This window comes from Xenopus laevis, chromosome 9_10S, assembly GCF_017654675.1.
Source record: "Xenopus laevis strain J_2021 chromosome 9_10S, Xenopus_laevis_v10.1, whole genome shotgun sequence".
Lineage (NCBI taxonomy): Eukaryota > Metazoa > Chordata > Amphibia > Anura > Pipidae > Xenopus > Xenopus laevis.
The window spans coordinates 75,861,837-75,883,327 of record NC_054388.1 but is presented as its reverse complement, the minus strand read 5'-3'; the positions used below and the strand labels follow the sequence as shown (position 1 = coordinate 75,883,327).

Sequence of the window (21,491 nt, the reverse complement as noted above, 5' to 3'; positions counted from 1 at the left end):
CAGCTATAGAAATACACGAAAATAAATGCTTGACCCATAAAATAATTATGTGGAAAGCAGTGCTATTGAAAGGGTACTAAAGGCATTAGAGTAATTTAAGATATTGAAGCTACAATTAACTGGGACTAGTTTATGCTCGTCATCAGGCTTAAAGAAAAGGGTAATTTTTTAGGGATATTTGCACTCAGGATAGCAGCTGCTTTGGACAGTTACAGAAATAGAGGCTTTTGATATTCAGATACTGGACTCCTGACTAAAAGACTGGAATTAAACTCATGCATATGGAAAGTGCAAGGTTAGAGATAAGCACAAAAATGAATGCAATTTGTTGGACATCCTCTTTACGCCATCCTATGCTACTTTCTAATGGCAAAAAGGCCAAAGGCATAGCACCATTCATTCAATCTTCCATTAACCCTTTCAGTCTCTGCTTTTGGCTTTAAACAAGGCAGTCAGTTTATGGTCTTCCTTGAGATTTTTTCAGGTGGGTGTCACACCCTGTCTGCTGGCGGACAGGACTGGAGGGCGCCCCTCTCCCAGACTCACCTTCTTCCGGATGTCTTCGTCATTGGCTCCCAAAGAGGCATAAAGCTTGAAGGCCGCCTGGCGAAGTTCATGGGCATGTTTTAAATCATGGTCAAGCTAAAGTAAAAACAAACAATGAGTTACAGGGATGTATTATAACTTAATATGTCAACCGTTCTAAAGTAGAATCATATAGTTATAAGTGGAATTGTTGTGCAGATCGCTTGCTTTCCCTAAAATGTCAGAAAGCACCAGGCAGCTGCCACAATGACCTCATTCGATCATGTAACAGCAAGATTCACGGACCTAAAATCACACGCTCCTCTGGACTCCAATAGAGATAACCGTAGGGTGTGCCTACTACATCTACTAAGCTGTCACTAGAGTCATGTGAAACTGGACCATCTCTGTTTTCCAGTGAGAATCAAATGGCTACAAAAACATTGTGGCAAAAAGCCAGATCTCTGCCGTAATGTCAGCATCCTAAAATAGAAATTACCCCACCCAAAAAAACAAAGCTATTTATAACAGCGATATGCAAAAGCTATTATCTTTCCTGTGCAATATAGACCTTAACCATAGGGAAGAGACCACAGGAAAGAAATGTCTCCCATTTATAAGTCTGCTGAAAAAGATCATCATTTTGATCAGCATATGAAAGCCATGCAACAAGCTAGAGAACAGTATTCTCTCTAGACTACATCAGTGCACGTTCAAGCCTAGGACCCTTATACCTTGTCTTTCTTTGTTGTGTTTTTCTGACTATCTTATAAAATATGTTAAATCGGCTCAAAAGTAGAGTTTGAAATGTCAATTGAGCAGGACTTCGGACTCATTTGCAAACAATACCAGAGCAGGATCTGCCAAAATCAACCACTGTGCACAGAATATAAATCATTACTAGGTGAGGTCCGAGGTGAGGTGCAATAAGCACCTAAAACTACCTAAGAAAATTATGTAAATAAAAACATTATATCCTCACCTCTTCAGAAGTCAGGAGACAGTCATGTTGAATTTGCGAGGCAGGAAGACTAATAGAGGCTGCAGTGCACTGAGATTCATCTCTAGTCCCTCTGGGCTCTGCCTCCTCTGGATCAATGCAAGGCTGCCCTGTTTCTTGGTGCTAGAGTGTAGAACACCAGAAGAAAAAAAGAGGGGAGGGAAAGGACAGGTTTGTGCTGACCACAAATGGAGCAGAAACCATGAGGAACTAGAGTGACTTATATGCAAACAGCCTCTTGGATATCACACACATGGCAAATAGAAAGGGGCTGCCCTGGGCTTTAAGATCACAGCATTACTGTAAACAGACAGATTTAGTTTTGTTTTTAATGAGGAATAATGCCTGGCCACAACAGGCAAGAGTCTGCTATTCACAGTATGCTGTTTTTATAAAATGCGGTTTTATTTACAAGCACATTTATAGCTCACAGAATACATACAGTATGCACATGCCTTGCAGCACTCCAGTTGTGATGCTGTGAAAAATGTTATTAGCTTGTTTTAGATGTAACTCCGAACAAGGCATTGTTCTAAGCAAGATCTAAGCCCTTTTTGGGTGATCTCCTTATATTTATAAATATATGCACCTGTGTAATAGGCTTCTTAAAGGAGAACTAAAAACTAAACAAACATGGCTATATTAAATATGCCATATTTATTTACTGAACTTAATTCACCAGTACAGGGTTTCATTTTTTAATGATCTAGGGCTTCAAAGTTGTGCCAAGGAGAGTGCCATCTTGAATTTTCTTAGGCCATCTTTAAAAGGTTAGCGTCAAGCACGTGCTCTGGGCTGCAGTTGAGAAGCTGTTTTTAGGGGTTGTCTTAAATTATCAAGCAGAAAATGAGGTTTGCCAATGCTGCAAGTCAGCTTATTAAATTCTGTCTTCTAAGCTGCCATGCTATGAGAATCTGAATCAATTACTAATTAGTCTTTTTGTGACTTTTCTGTATATTGTGAGTCGTTCCGTTCCATAAACTAAAGTAACTGACAACAGAACAGAGAATGTGCTGTAACCACCAGGAAAGATGATGGGGAGCTGATGGGGGCATCTTTAGGGGCACAGATTTTCACTGCTCAATAGTTGTGGTTGCCTTGGGCTGGTACACAAGCCAAAACAAAATGTAGAGCATTTCTGCCCTACTTTTTTTTAAGCTTTAGTTCTCCTCTAAGGGCAAAATAATACCAAAAATCTGCCTTATTCAACATTTTCCATCATTGTAAACACAACTTTACATACTTTGAGTAATGCAAGGTCCATTTTTTCTTTCTACATGCACCCCCTTGGGAGGTCTCCCTTGCTTGCACTCTTTTGAGTTAACACATAGATCTTCACCAACCAAGTATTACTTAATGCGCACCAGCAACCCATCGCCTCATGGGACAGCTCAGAACAACTTAAATGCAAGGAGAATTTAGTGGACGAGAAATGCACTGCTGATGCAGCAAACTTGTGCCAAATGCAAAAGAATGCTGCATGCTCTCAATCACTGCATCTGACACAGGATTGAAGTTCATATTGTGGACAAGTATCATGTTCCTACTATGTCAGATAAACACGCTACAGAATTCCAAATCTTGTGAAAGTGTTTATTGAGCCAACAAACCAGGCAATGCTGATCCCCAACCAGTGGCTAACAAGCAACATGTTTCTCACCAACCCTTTGGCTGTTGCTCCCAGTGGCTTTGAAGCAGGTGATTATTTTTAAACTATTGGCTTGGATAGAAGTTTTGGTTGCATAAAAACCAGATGTACTGCCAAACAGAGTTTCCCAGTCAACATAGAGGCTACAAAATAGCCAATGACAGGACTTATTTGGCACGCCCACAAATTTTGTTAATGCTTATGTTGCTCCCAAACGCTTTTTACAATTGAATATGGCTCATGCGTAAAAAAAAAGCATGGGGACCCCTGACTAGCCCTTTCTCAGGTTTCAGAAAAGGCTAGTGCCCAAACTGTTGGTTGGTTTGTTGGCACAATAAACACTTTCACAGGATTTGGAGTGCTGCAGGGCGTTTATTTTTTTATTTGGAAGTTGGAATAGCAGCTTGCATACAACGCTACAACAAGGGATTGGTACCATTGAGCATTGCCTTCAATACTTGTATATTCCAAATATATCAGTATCCCAGGGACTTGTATATCACCAAGTAGCCACAGTCAGCATTATGAACAATCCACTCAATGGTAGAGGATGTTTGTTTAATAAATGCTCTTGATGATTTTTGGTACAGTAGATTAGATACTTTGCCTGTAGCAAACACCATAAACATGCTTTGAGACCTGGACAGATTTCACTTGCCCTAACTGGCAGCATTAGTCAGTCAACTGCAATGCACTACAGACACACAGCATGGTTGAGTTGTTGTAAAGTAGCATAAAATCTTAGATCTGGGAAAAACGCTAATAAATCTTAAAATCTTTAGGAAAAAATAAATCTGTGAAACAGTATTATAAAGCATGTTACTATTTATGACAGTTCCCCTTTAACAGGTAAAAACATGCATTCACAGGCATGTTTACACAGAACTGCATGCATATATACACACATGCTCTTTACTACTATTTACAAACAAAAAAAACTATACTACTAGAGTGAAAATGCCCAGGTCAGATATTTGTATCTTAAAGTAAGCACCAGCCAGCACATGCATTTAAAATCTAACATAACATAGAAAAGACTTCACTAAATTAGGGGGGTAGTATTTGGGTATATTGAAAAAATAAAAGAGATAATACAGTGTACACACCCTCTTGATATCTGTGATGGCACTGACTGAGCTGGGATACTTGAAGTAGTCAGCAAGCATGGAGATCAGATGATCTGTGATACTGGCAATTCTCTGAAGTTCAACATCTGGTTCAATCAGGTAAGCAAGGGTTTCAGCGCCTTCCACCCGCACCTCTAGCAGACGCTCTTTGCTGCACATACGTACCAGGCAGGGAAGGGTCTGACAAATGAAGAAAACAGAACAGTGTTACCAATTTTGTGTACTGATTTGATCCATTTTGTTGATTTTTGCCATCCTAACTTGATGCAAGGGGCCTCATTTTCTTGACTATAGTTCAGGAATATCAATGAGATTTTTGTTAAATCACTGGGACAATAAATATGTAACTAAGCCAAGCAGAAAATGCTGCCAATGTCCCTCTTAATTTTTTAGTTTGTTTTTAACCAACACAGTGGCTGCTGGTGCAATAAAAGCTAAAAACAAAGGCTGAGAATAAGTGATTGTTTTATATTTAAATGTAATATCAGTATTTAAGCTATTAACTAGACCCCACAACAATTGAGGTATAAAGGCTTTGGTGGCACTAGTCATTTTGTATCTGACACTACCGACAACCAGAATATTACTTAGGCCTAGTTCTTAATATAATAAATAAGATATCCTGGAACACTATATGAATGATAAGGTTAATAGATAACTTATACTTGACATGATTAGAAAATCTTTTGCGGAACTGATCATGTTGCAGAAGACCCATTTAGTGTGCATTCTTAAAGACAGTGTGTGCTCTTAATTGACAGAAGTTACCTGCAGTTTATCACACGAGTATCTATTCTAGATGGGTGGCATTATTGTTAAGGAAATCAATTAACTTTACCAGATTGTGTCCGACCAAGGGGGTAGATATTTAATCCTTAGAAGGCAGATAAATGGCCAGTTTTTCATATTCTGTCAATGTCCATCTCCCTCCCCCAGTGGATATGTAGACTGAATCTTACAACACAGAAAGAAGCCAACATGGACCAGCTGCCCCACTGGTGCAAAGATTTCAATATAATATTGGACCTCTAGAGGGACTTTGTCTGGTCAAATGCTATGACACTCAAGCATGCTATGGCACTTCTTTTGTGTGGAGCTAAAAAGTTTGTCAACATTTTTAACCTCCTCTTGTCCTTCTTGGATGACCAGGGAACGTCTGCTAAAAGGGCATTCGCAGCCTTAAAATGAGATTTGTGTGTATGCTCAATGGTGTGGGAAGGGGTAAATCATTATGCTCCTAGTCAAGGACTCTTGCAACACCCCTTCCTCTTCAGAGGAGGAATCTTGGCTATCTGCCTCAGGATGCAGTGGAGTAACAACAGCTGCTGTGGTTGTAGAAGCAGGAGGCCTGTATTGTGTGTGCTGGCTCTACTGGAGGACACCCAATTTGATTGATACAGTTATAACTAAGAATGTTGACTGAAAAGTCTGAAGCCAATCAGGCATTTGTGGTGGAAGGGAGAAGCTAAATCCCCTGGCCTGTGGTTTTGTGATTTTTTCACTGTCAGTCAGTCTGGACCGTCTTTGTCTCTGGACCGTTTATAGTAGAGGCCCCCCTTGATTCTTTGCTTTTCTGATCATCTGACATGTCCGAGAACAATGGGAATGGCTTGAACCGATTGGCTGCCATGCTTGGCCAGTTAGTTACGATAATTGGTTTTAATTTAGTTAGTGAATTTACTTTAGTTTGCAGGAAAGAGAATAAATGGAGGGCACAGAAGGGAGTGACAAAGCCCTAGTCCCTGGTCATGCACCTATGGAACAACCTGCAAGTGTGGAGCAGACCATTTGTATTTGAAAGAATGTAAAATGTGTTCCCTATTATATTGTTGTACAATATGAGATCTTTGGAAATACTAAATTAAAAATATTCAGGATTTGTTACCTACTTTTAACACAATGCAGTTATCATCAGTTCTAATAGATCCTGCTCGACACATGTATGTTAGACTGAAAAAAGGAGAAATGCAAATTAATCATATAAATACATGGTTAACACAATGTACATTATAAAGAAATAGAAACATAAATCAGTGGAGGGCACTCCAAACATAAAATGCGAAAATAAAATCTTTTACTGCAGAAATTACTTTTTAAAGAGATATGAGGTGCAATGAATCCTGGGATACCCCCACAGTTAGTTATCCAAAGCCATATACAAAATAAATAGGGTATGCACACTCGGGGAATTTCCCCTGACAAAGGCTATAGTGCCGAAACGTTGGGCCATTCTCATCAATGGCAAGTGTATCTGCTCCCTGTGGTTTGTCTCTTTTTTTTTTGCCTTGATCCTTGTAACTAGGTGGTATGTATATATCTGTGCTGATACCGTTTAAACTGTCTTGCATAATATCCCAACCTACAGTATCTGATGTATACTTTTTTTGTTATATTTTATATAAAAGAGGATTTTTCTAATACCACCTTTGTTCGTTAAAGTTTTTTTCGAGTGTGCATACCCTATCTATTTTGTAAAGAAATAGAAACTACCAATACTTCAGAAAAAAAGCAAAATTTGACTGTTTGAACATCTTGATACTTCGGTAGGTGTTTATACCACATTATAATGATTTATATGTATCTTACTGTGTAGTACATACCACCTGTTAAAATGTTAGTGTACAAATCTTATGAAGCACAAGAAAGCTTGTCATAAGTTTGTCAGTATCCTTTATAAACATTAATGGCATTGCTCATAAGTTTTCAAAGGTAAATCCACGACTCCCGCCCAGCTATTGCACTGAATATGCAGCTTTGATGCTATACTTTGAAATGGTGCAAAGACCTTATAGCTTTATTTTAACAAATGCAGACTGGAAAAATGTTTATTATAGCAAGACCTATAAGACTGACAGGACTGTAGAAGGTAAGTTATAACAGGATTTTTTGATACTTACCGTTAAATCTGTTTCTCTGTAGTCATAAGGGGGACACAGGGAACCATGGGGTTAAGCTCCATCCTCCAGGAGGCAGGACACTTGAATATTAATTAATTCAGGGGCGTGCCCTTCAGGCTTTACCCCCTACACTGTACCTTCCTATTCAGTTTGTCCCAAAGCTGCGAACGTAATCACTGAATAAATCACAGGCAGAAAGTAAACAGTGAAACTGAACAAAACTAGACCAAAGGTCAATAGCTCGACAAGGGCGGGAAGCCCTGTGTCCCCCTTATGACTACAGAGAAACAGATTTAACGGTAAGTATCAAAAAATCCTGTTTTCTCTGTCGTCTTAGGGGGACACAGGGAACCATGGGGACTTAACAAAGCAGTCCCAAAACAGCAGGGTGGGAACGAGCTATAATTATATACAATGAGTACTGCAGAATTATTTAAGTACTGAATGCAACACCTTACGCCCGAGAGAAGCCTCGGCTGAGGAAAAGGTGTCAACTTTGTAAAATTTGGAGAAAGTATGAACAGAAGACCAGGTAGCCGCCTTACAGATCTGCTCCAAGGAAGCAGAGTTTCGCCACGCCCAGGAGGCTCCCACCGCTCTGGTAGAGTGAGCCCTAAGTCCTTCAGGTGCTGATCTTCCCTTCGCAGAGTATGCTTGTTTGATTGATTCTCTGATCCATCTTGATATTGTCACTTTTGAGGCTGCCTGGCCCCGACGAGGGCCCGATGGTATAACAAACAGGGCCTGCGATTTTCGGAAAGATTTAGATCTGTCCACATACCATCGTAAGGCTCTGACCACATCCAGATTATGAAGTCTGCGTTCCTTATCATTCTTGGGTTCTGGACATAGAGAAGGAACAACAATTTCTTGGTTCACATGAAAGTCGGAAACTACCTTGGGTAGAAAGGTTGGAACCGTACGAAGAACGGCTTTATCCTTATGGAATATGAGGTAAGGAGGAGCACACGATAAGGCACTAAGTTCAGATACCCGTCTGGTCGATGATATTGCCACAAGGAACACTACCTTATAGGTGATCCATGTATCTGAAACAGAAGATAGTGGTTCGAATGGTGGATCCAGCAGGGCTTCCAACACTAAATTGAGATCCCAGCCAGCCACCGGTGTACGGAATGGTGGCACGATATGGGCCACTCCTTGCAGAAACGTGCGTATCAAGTCTTCATTCGCAAGGCGAGATTGAAACAGGATTGACAAGGCTGACACCTGGACCTTGAGCGAGCTGAGCTTAAGGCCTAATTGTAATCCTCTTTGTAGAAATGAAAGAATCCGTGGTAATTGCAATTCAAGGAAGGGAAAATGAGACTCCTTGCACCAATTGAAGTAAGACTGCCAAACTCTGTGGTATGATTTAGAAGATGAGGCCTTTCGAGCTCTTAACATAGTGAGTATGACTTCTTCATCTAGCCCTTGGCTTCGCCAGACAGACCTTTCAATAGCCATCCCGTCAAAGCGAAGAGTCCTGGGTTGTGGTGCAATATGGGTCCCTGCTGGAGGAGATCTGGTCTGCCGTCTAGCCGTATCGGCTGCTCTATTGACATCTCCTGCAGGTCGGTGAACCAGGTTCTCCGAGGCCAATACGGTGCCACTACAATTACTATCGACTGAGATTGCTTTATCTTTTTGAGAACCCTTGGCAGCATTGGAAGCGGTGGGAAGACGTATGCTAGATCGAATTGCCAGCGCTGAGTCATGGCATCCACCCCCACTGCTAACGGATCTCTGTGGCGGGCAAAGAATCTTGTTACTTTTCGATTGTTTCTGGATGCCATTAAGTCTATGCTGGGAGTTCCCCACTGGTCCGTCAGCTGATTGAATGCCACTGGATGCAGTTCCCATTCTCCTGGATCCAGCTGATTCCGACTGAGAAAGTCCGCCTTTGTGTTGGACACTCCCGGAATGTGTATTGCAGATAATTTTACTGAGTTGTTTTCTGCCCAGAGAAGAATCTGTCTTGCTTCTGCCAGGGCCGCTCGACTTCGCGTCCCTCCCTGACGATTTATGTACGCTACTGTCGTAGCATTGTCGCTTTGGACGCGTATCGGCTTTGCTCGGAGTCGATCTGTCCACTGGACTAGAGCCAACTTTACCGCTCTCAGCTCCAGAATATTTATTGGTAGTTTGGCTTCCTCTGGAGACCATAGCCCTTGAGCAGACTGCTTGTCCCATGTTGCCCCCCAGCCCTGGAGGCTGGCGTCTGTTGATATCACAACCCAGTCCGGTGTTGCCCACGATTGACCTCCGGCTAGATTCTCCGATCTCATCCACCACTGTAGATCCGCCCTTGTCTGTTGAGACAATGACATGGAGCGGGATAGAGGTCCCCCTTTCCACGTCGCTAGAATGCTGGCTTGGAGAGGTCGAAGATGTATTTGCGCAAATGGAACTGCCTCGATGGCCGAAACCATTGTTCCCAGTACTTGCATCGCCTTGTGTACTGTTGTGCTTTGACTGGATAGAAGATATCGAACTTGATCTCTGATCCTGGACTGTTTGTCCCTGGGTAAGCTTACAGTTTGTGTGATCGTATCGAATTCCAGGCCTAGGAATATCATTTTGTGACTGGGATCTGGGCTGGACTTCGACCAGTTGATGGTCCATCCGAAGCTCTGGAGTAGCCGAACTGCTCGGCTGAGGTCCTCCTTGGCCCTTGTTTCTGAACTGGCCTTTAGCAGGAGGTCGTCCAGGTAGGGGGTCACAGATATCCCCTGCAGTCTCAACGTTGCAGCTGTTACCGCCATCAACTTGGTGAAAACCCTGGGAGCGGACGACAGTCCGAACGGGAGTGCAACGAATTGATAGTGTTTGTTCTTGAAAGCAAAGCGTAGGTAGCGGTGATGGGGGGGCCAAATTGGCACATGTAGGTATGCGTCCCTTATATCCAGGGACATCATAAGTTGCCCCTGTTCCATTCCTCGAATGACTGATCTCAACGTCTCCATCTTGAACCGCACTGACCGAATGAATTTGTTGAGACCCTTGAGGTCGAGCACTGGTCTGAGAGACCCATCCCTCTTTGGTACTGTAAATAGGTTCGAGTAAAAACCGGAGAATCTCTCTGTGGTTGGTACTGGACTGATTACCCCGGATCGCTCCAACTTGTCTATACAATCTAGAAAGGCTTGGGCCTTCTGAGAACAGTGAGGAACTCTGGACATGAGAAATCTTCCGGGTGGTATGCTTGTGAAATCTAAATGATATCCTTCTGTCACTATTTCTTTGACCCATGCATCCGTAGAATGCTTTATCCATTCCTCCCGGAATCGAAGTAGTTTGCCCCCTATCCATTCCAACGATTCCGGAGGTGGTGCCCCGTCAGGCTGAGGCGGGCTTCTCCCCTGAGGGTTTATTGTGAGGCCTGTTGGTTTTCCAGGAGGGCCGGCTTTTCTCACCGACTTTAGCCCGAAAGTGGGACCGTTGTGGAGAACTGTTTCGCCTTGAAAATCTGCCACTTTGGCCACGAAAAAATTTCCCCCTCCTATTTGAGGTGGGTGCTCTGCCTCTGGTCTGTGGGAGAAAAGTACTCTTCCCCCCCGTCGCCTGGGAGATGATTTTCTCTAGCTCTTCTCCAAACAGACGATGTCCCTTGAAAGGTAGAGAAGTGAGCGACTTTTTGGAACTAAGGTCCGCAGACCAATTTTTTAGCCATAACGTTCTGCGTGCTGCTACGGACAAGGCTGAAGTACGGGCAGTAATTTGTGAAGTATCAAGTGTGGTGTCACAAAGATAACTAGATGCCTCAGCAATAGTCTGTGCCGATGATAACAACTCCTGTCGAGGAACCCCGTCTAGAATGTCCTTGACAAGCGATTCAGACCATGCCTGTATGGCTCTGGACACCCACGCTGAAGCCAGGCAAGGGCGTAGCGCCGACCCTGCAGACGTGTAAATTGCACGTAGAAACCCTTCTAGTCTTCTGTCTGAGGGGTCCTTGAATGCTGCTGCGTCGGTAACTGGTAATGTGGTGGACTTTGACAGTCTAGACACTGGTGCATCAACTGATGGTGGGTTAGACCAAGTATCAACTAGTTCTTTCGGAAAAGGATATGATTTAGAGAATTTTTTAGTTGCCTGAAACTTGTGTTCAGGTGAATTCCACTCATTCTGAACCAAACCTTGAAGTTGTTCATGTTCTGGGAAACAGACTGACGACTTATGTTGTCTCTTGAATAGACTAGATGCATCTCCTGTATGTTTGGGCTTCTGAGATATATTAAGAACCTCAAGGACCCCCTTAATAATCCCGTCTACATCATGAAAACTGTCACGATCCTTTCCTTCATCCTGATGTTCTTCCTCATCTGCAGATGAATAGTCAGAAGATCCAACCTCACCTTCAGAGTGAGAAGAGTGTAGCTCAGGAGAAGATTCGTCAGACACAGCAGGGTTGACAGTGTCCCCTCTTGCGTCGTCCACACGTCTACGCTTGCCACCAGTCCTATGGCTAAGCTTAACCAGAGCCTTTCCTAGGTTATCTGCGATGGCAGGCAACCCTTGTAATGATGCCAGAGATTGAGACAATTGTACAGCCCATAGAGGGGGAGGTGGCTCTGCTGCAGCTCCAGAGTCTAAATCCTGAGGTACAATTTGTGGAGTAGTCACAGCTGAAGCAGCTGAAAGACCCCCAGGAGCAGTAGTTTCCCCCTGCCCCAAGGAGCAAGACCCACACAGCGGCTCACCCTGGCCCCCTGGAAACTTTTTCTGGCATTTTGAACAAGCAAGGTATCTCACCTGTGCTGTTGAGGGCCCCTTCCCCCCTGCCCTTGTGAACAGTCCCACTGACCTACCTTCTGCCATAGTATAGTAAGGTAGAGAGAAAGGGGTACTGCCTGAAGTAACCGCTAGTCTTTTAGCCAGTTCTGATAGCTGCCTGCTGCTCTCCCTTCGGATCTCCGTTCCAAAATGGCCGCTGGAACGCAAGTTGCGTTCCAAACCGTGCGCGCATGCGCACAAACGCTCGCTTCGCGCCAAAAGAAAATGGCGGCCGGCAGCAGAGAAAGTGGAACGCATTGCGTTCCACTTCATTGCGCTGAGAGACGGAACCCTCAGCCGCAAAGGAGCCTCCCTCCATCCACCTCCCTCCAGAGTCACCACCAGAATGCGCAATGGAAGCGCAAACACCGGCCAGACCCTGAAGGCAGGAAAGGTAGGGACAGGAGACACCAGAAGGAGCCGATAGAAGGTAGAGCTGGCGCTGGAGAGGGAGAGAGAGCAGGGAGGGGGGGGTGGGGGTTAGCCCCCAGGAGAGGGGGGGTAGCCCCCAGGAGGGGGGGGGGTAGCCCCAAAATCATTAGGCAACGTTACTGCATAACACAGACAATGTGCCACTTACCCCCACACCGGCCAAACCTTCTGCCCTGAATCAGTCAGCGCAGGCAACGTCTGGGTGGTCGATATAGCAACAGCTAGAGAGTGACCCCGGTGCGTTTCACCTCGTAGGGGGCTTCCTATGTAAAGACAGGTAACCCTGCTTTCAGGCCTCACCCCGGGTATCAGCCATGGGCTGAACGTGGAATCACGCGTCGGTCCAACCTCCCGGGAGCAGGACACTTAAAAAACTGAATAGGAAGGTACAGTGTAGGGGGTAAAGCCTGAAGGGCACGCCCCTGAATTAATTAATATTCAAGTGTCCTGCCTCCTGGAGGATGGAGCTTAACCCCATGGTTCCCTGTGTCCCCCTAAGACGACAGAGAAATAATAATATTTAAATAAAACAAATCGAACATTTCTGTAAGATTTATAATTCTCCACTTTCCAAGGCCCTTTATCTACTTTGAGTCATGTGACAGCAGAAAATATCCATCAAAATGACAGTTTAGCACAGAGTTTAAGAGGCTTACACAGAAAAAAGGTTACAGGGCAACCCTTTTGGCTAACTGATATAATCATAGCAAGCTTTCAGAACATTTGAGTTCCTTTTTCATGCTGATTCCAATGAAGCTGTGGTGTTCTCTGGTATATATACAACATTCAGCTTATATGTCAAATGACCAACAAAAAGGAATATCAATCTTTGTATAAGGTGTCAAAGTCATTTAGGAGGGGATCTGCAAGAGACAAGCAGATAAGGTAAAAGATAATGTGGGTCAAAGATGTGGAGTATAAATTAGGGCTGAATTATTGGAGTGTAGAATCAAAGGAATTCCATATGATCTCTTAGTCCATATCCAGACATGTTGGTATTTCTGACCTGGTGCAGTCCTTTCTTAGTCCACATAGTAAGCCATAAATCCAAGGCCCAGGTTTAGTCCCTTCTTCAGAGAATTGAAAGTTTCCATTAATTTATGGCTATGTGGATTTATTGCTATGTGGACTAAGAAAGGACTGCACCAGATCAGAAATACCAACATGTCTGCATATGGACTAAGATCATATGGAATTCCTTTGATTCTACACTCCAATAATTCAGCCCTAATTTATACTATGCCCCTTTGACCCACATTATCTTGTATCTTATCTGCTTGTCTCTTGCAGATCCCCTTGTAAATGACTGACACCTTACATATAGATTGATATTCCTTTTTGTTGGTCATTTGACCTATGAGCTGAATATTGTATATATACCAGAGAACACCACAGCTTCATTGTTATCAGCTTGAAAAAGGAACTAAAATGTTCTGAAAGCTTGCTATGATTATATCAGTTAGCCAATAAAGGTATCACCTTTATACCACTTTTGTTATTTTTTTATTTCAAAAGGGTTGCCCTGTAACATTTTTACTGGCTAAAACGGTACAGCAACTTTTAAAGTGAAATTTTAAAAGGGATTGTTAACCTTCAAACACTTTTTCAATTGAGTTGCTTTCAATTTATTTCTATTTTTGACTGTTTTCTAATTATTGAAGTGTATAGTGTTATTTTTCACCTTCTTATGTCTTTCTAAAGCAGCTCGGGGGGAACTGTTAGAATTGATACAATAGTTGCTAATATTCCAAAGATACTGCTGATAAATGGAGCAATTAAATGTATAACTAATGTTGGAAACTATAACAGTTCAGAATCTGGATCACTGAGCTGGTAGGCTGAAACACCAGAGACAGGAACATTAAATTCTAAACTTCAATTTTGGAAAAATACGGTAAAAAATAAAAGATGGAAAGCAATTGAAAAAAAGTCTATTTCTGGTGAATCTGAAAATAATTCAACTGAAAAAAAAGAAGTCTTTGGAAGGTGAACAAACCCTTTATCTTAAGATGTACAGAGTGATATTCTGAGACAATTTCCAATTAGTTTTAATTTTTTCATTATTTTTTAGTTATTTAGCTTTTTATTCAACTGTTTCATCAATCTGGTTGCTGAGTGTACCAGAAAAGAAAGTTAAGTAATAAAAAGTATCAATAACAATAGATTTGTAAGCCTTACAGAGAATTTGTTTTAGATGAGGTCAGTGATTCCTATTTGAAAGTTGAAAACATTAAGGGGCCCATTCAATAAGTTCGAGTGAAGGAATAGAGGAAAAATAGTTCGATTTTTGAATGGTTTTCTTTGGCTACTTCGACCATCGAATTGGCTACTTCGACCATCGACTACGACCTTCGAATCGAACTAAAAATCATTCAACTATTCGACCATTCGATAATCGAAGTATGTCTCTTTAAAAATTTCTTCGACCCCCTAGTTCGCCACCTAAAATCTACCGAGGCCAATGTTAGCCTATGGGGAAGGTCCCCATAGGCTTTCCAAGTTTTTTCTGATCGAAGGATAATCCTTCGATCAATGTATTAAAATCCTTCGAATCGTTCGATTCGAAGGATTTAATCATTCGATCGAAAGATTATTCCTTCGATTGTTCGATCGAACGAATTGCACAAAATCCATCGACTTCGCTATTCGAAGGATTTTAATTCGCCAGTCGAATATCGAGGGTTAATTAACCCTCGAAATTCGACCCTTGATACATCTGCCCCTAAGAGAAAAAGAAAACAAGAAAAACTATAAAAAAAATAAATAATGAAGACCAATGGTAAAGTTGCTTAGAACTGGCCATTCTTACACAGAAAAAAGGTTACAGGGCAACCCTTTTGAAATAAAAAAATAACAAAAGTGGTATAAAGGTGATACCTTTATTGGCTAACTGATATAATCATAGCAAGCTTTCAGAACATTTCAGTTCCTTTTTCAAGCTGATTACAATGACGCTGTGGTGTTCTCTGGTATATATACAACATTCAGCTCATATGTCAAACGACTAACAAAAAGGAATATCAATCTATGTATAAGGTGTCAAAGTCATTTACAAGGGGATCTGCAAGAGACAAGCAGATAAGGTAAAAGATAATGTGGGTCAAAGATGTGGAGTATAAATTAGGGCTGAATTATTGGCGTGTAGAATCAAAGGAATTCCATATGATCTCTTAGTCCATATCCAGACATGTTGGTATTTCTGACCTGGTGCAGTCCTTTCTTAGTCCACATAGTTAGCCATAAATCCAAGGCCCAGGTTTAGTCCCTTCTTCAGAGAATTGAAAGATTCCATTAATTTATGGCTATGTGGATTTATTGCTATGTGGACTAAGAAAGGACTGCACCAGATCAGAAATACCAACATGTCTGCATATGGACCAATGGTAAAGTTGCTTAGAACTGGCCATTCTATAACATACAAGTTAAAGGTGGCCAACCCTTTAAATTGACCAATTTTCTTAAGCTTTGAAAATATTGCTCTGGCCCTGCCTAACATCAGCTAGACTAGTGATTCAAAGCTGGCTACATATAAGTGGACCGAGCACATCGTAGAAGATGCTTTAATCATGACAAAAAACTGTAGGTCTTATTAGTAGATGTTATACAAATGTATTGAATTAAACATATAATTGAACCATACATGTGGCTAACAGCTGAATTAAACAGTTACCATTTAGCAGCAGTCAGTTGCATTTCAATAGGTTTATCTCTTTGAAGCATTTTCACAAAGATTTGTGGCAACAATTCTCCATCAACCAGCACTGCAGAAAAAAAACAGTAAGCATTCAGATTAAAACCAGGAGCTAAATAGAAAAGGTACAGGGATTTATTATCTATAAACATATCTAGAAATCTCAAATACATATTCTTAATTTAACTTGCTTTTTCCAAATTTTAGCTAATCCAAATATATATTATACTATATATATCCATAAAAAGGATCAGCACTCCAATTTACATCAAATCGTGATTTATTCCATTTACTGTGCTTGCCAACGTTTCGGCCCCTGTTGTGATAAAGGTCCCAACAGGAACCAAAACGAAGCATCAAGGTGAACCAAAATGAGCTCATGTGGGGGACTATATGAAGCTCCAATAAGTTCACTTTTCATTACGCCTGTAAGTGCTTCCAGTACTTCTAACAATTAGACTTTACTGGGAAGCACCTGGGATTCATTTGAAATGCGGTGAATGCCGGTATTTATGATATACATATATTTATTCCACATTATCTGTAAAACCCCAGGTTCCAAGCATACTATATTAGGCCAATCCTGCAGGTCTGCGGTCCACATTCTCTGTCTGCGCTGCCCTACAACTCCACTTTTCTTCTGCTGCATTTCAGGCAAAGAGGATTTCTGGACAAAAAGCAAAATCTTGTGTTTCGGCGCTGCGTCTGCCTAAACCCAATTCTGGGTGCAGGCAGCTCAACAGAAGAGGAGCAGCAGGGTAGCAGATTCTCAGCCTGCAGAGTTCAGTGTTAGTCTGTATTACATTCAAAGAAAATAATGTGAATTCCCAAAACGCTGTAGGTTACATCATTCAAGCTTGCCTTTTGTAGATGATTAATGGGGTAAATCTACAACTGTCATCCAGCAGGATTAGGTTTGCACATGAGGTCAATGGGAATATAATGTTGATTATTTACTTCTGCAAAAATGTACTTTTGAAATACTTCAGAAAACTCTACAGAAAATGGATAGAGTTCCCAAAAGTGTGCATGCACAAAACGACTGCATAAAATCAGAAGATAAAGTCTGCACACATGACCTACAGGAAACCAGAGGAAATATTAACCCACAACTGTGTTCTCTATTGCTTAAGTCTGTTTATCCAAGCATAACTTGCAGAATACTTAAAGCGATACTGACACGTTCCTATATAAATCATAGTAACTTGTTAATATCAAGTAAATGCTGCACCCGTAATCGTTTCACTCAAAGCCCCCTGCAAAGCCACCCCTGCAAACCTGCGTTCACCCGACCCTCTGACACTGCTAAATTATCTTCTGAACCGTTTCAGTGACGCTGGGCCTGGGGCAGTATGATCCTTCCATAGGTTGATTACAAATTAAAACAGATATTCAGCCTATGGAAGGATCGCTCCGCCCGCAGCCCAGCATCACTGAAGCAACGTGGAAGATACGTTAGTGGTGTCAGCCTTCTGCTGCACACAGGTTTGCGTGGCTTGGGCGGCTTTGCGGGGGGCTTTGTGGGGAACGATTACGGGTGCAGCATTTAGTTGACAGCATTTATAGGAATGTGTCAGTATCGCTATCTCTCAGCAATTATTACAGCGGGTGAAGGCACACGATTCCAATTGCAACCACTGCATCCTATACTGTAATACATGAGGATTTTAGCTTTATTCTAAGGTTTTTATTTCTGTGCCCAAAGTGCGTTGACAAAAAGAAAATATTTTTAAAAAGTACATACCATTTGCAAGGGTCATAGACACCTGGGGATTGTCAAAGGCTAGGACTGAAAAGCACTTTAATGCTTGCATACGAACCTAAGATGATAAAAAAATGCCCATGTTACACTGAACAATTAAGGTGTAAAACAAAAGGTACAAAATATTACTGCAAAGAAATGTTTTCTGTTTTTTATATAATGAACTTACTGTACCAGCCAAGAGGTTCAGCAGCCCTATAACAGTAATGTTCCATGCTTTCAAAGTTGTCCGCAGCAGCTCTCCATCTTTGATCTTGCCATCTTTTACATGCCAGTGGCACTGCACATGCTCAGTGTGCTCTGGGCAGCTGTTGAGAAGCTAAGCTTAGGTGGCTGTTGAAAATTATCAAAAAATGAGCAGAGACATGCTACACGGCGGATTATTATTTCTTTCTGTTGTATTCTGGTTTCTATGCTGCCATGTAACATGAACGGATTACTAATTAAACTTCCATTGTGAATTTAACATCGAAGATATACTGTATATTGTGAGTCTGTGTCTAAACCAAGATAACCGAGAGCAGTCCAGAGCATGTGCTGTGTTTTAACATAAAAGTCAGTGCATGGGGATCTACCGGGTGCATCTTGAGAGGTATGGTGGTATTCACCGCTAAAGAGCTCTGTGGCTTTGGGCTGGTACAGAAGCCAAAAATAAAAGATAATTCAGCAAGTTACAATTTCAAGTGTGCACATTTCAAAACCTCCCAGAGCCAGTAAACTTGATCGGCTTTTTGTTACATGCTGCTGGATAACATTCTGCCTGGTGACCTTCTTTACCCTTTCTCCTGCACTGTGCCATGTTTAGAATTAGCTGCACTTACCTTTGCTAGCGACAGATAAAGAAACTACAAGGTAACTGCTTGTCAGCAGTTTTGCACATCCTGAGCATCCATCACAACTGTAATTCAGTGATGACATACACCATATTGTCAAATGTAAAGGAGGGGAGGACAAGCTCCTATTGTACAAGACCTCGGATTATGGGAATGGGAAAATTACATATACTCCACCACTGCTTGGCTCTAAAAACAATGATAAAACCTGCTTCAATTCTAGTTGATGCAGTGGGTCAAAAATGGAAAAATATGTACTAGAGGTCAAAATCAGTGTTTGACCCATTCTAGCAATTTCTACTTAATTTAATAAAGCCACAGCCCCAGAATGTGCCAGAATGTTTCCAAATGCCAAAAAGCTTCCAAATTAGAAATAAGAAAAAGGGTATTGTCTTACTTTGTAGGAAACCGATGTTAACAAATGAGCAATATTCTGGACCACACCATGATTAAACAATATTGTCTGATGGTCTGGACCCTGTAACAAAAAAAATACATCAGCTTGTATTAAGCAATTCCTGTTTTCCCGCTACATGTTATATGAAAACTGCCCCAGAATGCAGATTGATGAAATGATGCTTCTCCAGCTTGTGTGGGTGTTGCTGATGTCTACGTTTGCCAAAGGTGCAGAATGCTTTGTGAATCATGGCTAAGGAAGAATGCAATGTTGCCTAAGGGTGAAGCAAAGATAAGTGGAAAGCTTGGCAATCTTTTATATTTCTTTAACTTTAACTAAATGCCAGATGTATTTTCTACAAGTCCAATGTTCCCTCTAAGCTCTGTGCTTGTACACAAATTTTGAGGCCAGCACACACAAATAATTTTGAGAAAAAGCACAACATATATTTATTTTGACCTGAGCACACAAGTTTAACATTCTTAATTTCCTAAGAAGGAACTAGAGGGAACAGTGACAGAGTATGAAATACACTACCCATTGATCTAGATTTTGCTTATTTTAGTGGGAAAGAGATATTTACTTTACCTTACAGCAGTGAGCAAAAATCTGACATATATACTCCTGGGCATATATTGATCTGCTAAGCAACAACATGAGGTGTGGAATAACCGATGCATCCTGAAGAGAAAGGGATATATAGATTGACACAATTACAGTTTTTCAATTCACACATTTTCCTTTAATAATACTGTATAATACAGCAAATTCGATTATGCAGCATAAAAAGTATATTCAACCTTTTGAAGTAAAAAAATACAAGCTAACACCTTATTTTAAATATATGTACTATGTAGCCAAATTTCAATTTAAACCAAGCAGTGAGCCTCATGGACTGAATAGGTCTGCTGTGTCATTCAAGAGGTACCTCATTCATGGGGGCAAAGATTAGCGTCAAGTGTTTCTTTTTGCGGCTTTGTATCAACCCTCCATTGAGAATTTATGCAGATTACTGAATGCTTGATCATCATTGGTTAATGCTGGGCATTTGCAATTACATGAGTATTTTATAAGCATAGCAACCCTATGGGGCACATTTAGCTTGAGTGAAGGATTAGAAGGAAAAAAACTTTGAATTTCGAAGTATTTTTTTGGCTACTTCGACTTGAACGATTCGAACTAAAAACCATTCGACTATTCGACCATTCGATAGTCGAAGTACTGTCTCTTTAAAAAAAACTTTGACCACCTACTTCGCCACCCAAAACCTACCGAGCACCAATGTTAGCCTATGGGGAAGGTCCCCATAGGCTTTCCTAGCAATTTCTGATCGAAGGAAAATCGTTCGATCGATGGATTAAAATCCTTCGAATCGTTCGATTCGAAGGATTTAATCGTTCAATTGAACAGTTTTTCCTTCGATTGTTCGATCGAACGAATTGCGGTAAATCCTTCGACTTCTATATTCGAAGTCGAAGGATTTAACGTCGATGGTCGAATATCGAGGGTTAATTAACCCTCGATATTCGACCCATAGTAAATGTGCCCCCACGTATTAGAGACATTCTTTAAACATTAATTCTCAAGAAAAAAAACACAAGTGATATTTTGCTCATAACTTGGACTACATACCAATAAAATATCAATAACCTATAAAATATCAATAGCCTGTACAGTAAATTAATACTTTATTCTAGATGGTATGACGAAAGCCAGGAATAATGCATTGGATAAAAAAAATTGCAAAAATTACATCAAACACCAAAATACAGATTACATACAAATATCAACCACTACAGGAGGTAAAGCGGGCCTTGCTTAACAGAGCTTACAATCTAAAAAAGAAGGAGTTACAAGACATAAGATTTAATATAATAACGACCATGTAAGTCTGCAAAATAAAGCGCTACTGTACTATAAGCTATTACTTACAGTGTATAAAAGTTCCACTGGAGTCACTGAACTGGTGAAAACTGTACGGAGACATCGAAGACAGGCTTCAATAAATTGTAGGTCTGATGACAGCAGATCTAAACAAGAAGAACAAAATTCATATAATATAAAATGAGTAAAATATAGATATTAAACTCACTATGTAACATGGTAAACTGCTGTACTGGTTCAAAGATACCTTGCAGCAGGGCTGGAATAATGTGACAATCCAGCAGGGATTTAACATTGTTTTCTGTGCCCATCGACAGGCTGCCTAGAACCACTGCACATTCAGTCTTCAGCTCTGTGCTTGAAGTCTCTTGCTGAAGCAAATACAATAATCTGTCAAAATAAATTCTAATGTTAAACTGGATAGTTCCCAAAGTGTGATATATAAAAGCTTTGAATTCATTATATGTAAACCTATAAGCCACAGAAACAAAACAAAACCTGAAATACAAGAAAGACATG

General features: G+C 41.2%; 1 protein-coding gene across 1 annotated transcript in view; it reads right to left on the bottom strand.

Moving 5' to 3' along the window:
• The window catches only part of armc8.S (armadillo repeat containing 8 S homeolog), a gene marked incomplete at its 5' end in the record, with an annotated part of 30,935 nt that overhangs the window by 656 nt on the left and 8,788 nt on the right, over window positions 1-21,491 (bottom strand). Inside the window, 9 exon segments of the mRNA NM_001091542.1 lie at window positions 1-642; window positions 4,280-4,480; window positions 6,190-6,250; window positions 16,076-16,166; window positions 17,841-17,916; window positions 19,089-19,169; window positions 19,677-19,769; window positions 21,021-21,118; window positions 21,220-21,362. The exon segment at window positions 1-642 is cut by the window's left edge and continues 656 nt beyond it. Of these exon segments, the coding sequence (NP_001085011.1) occupies window positions 481-642; window positions 4,280-4,480; window positions 6,190-6,250; window positions 16,076-16,166; window positions 17,841-17,916; window positions 19,089-19,169; window positions 19,677-19,769; window positions 21,021-21,118; window positions 21,220-21,362 (1,006 nt within the window). The 3' untranslated portion in view covers window positions 1-480.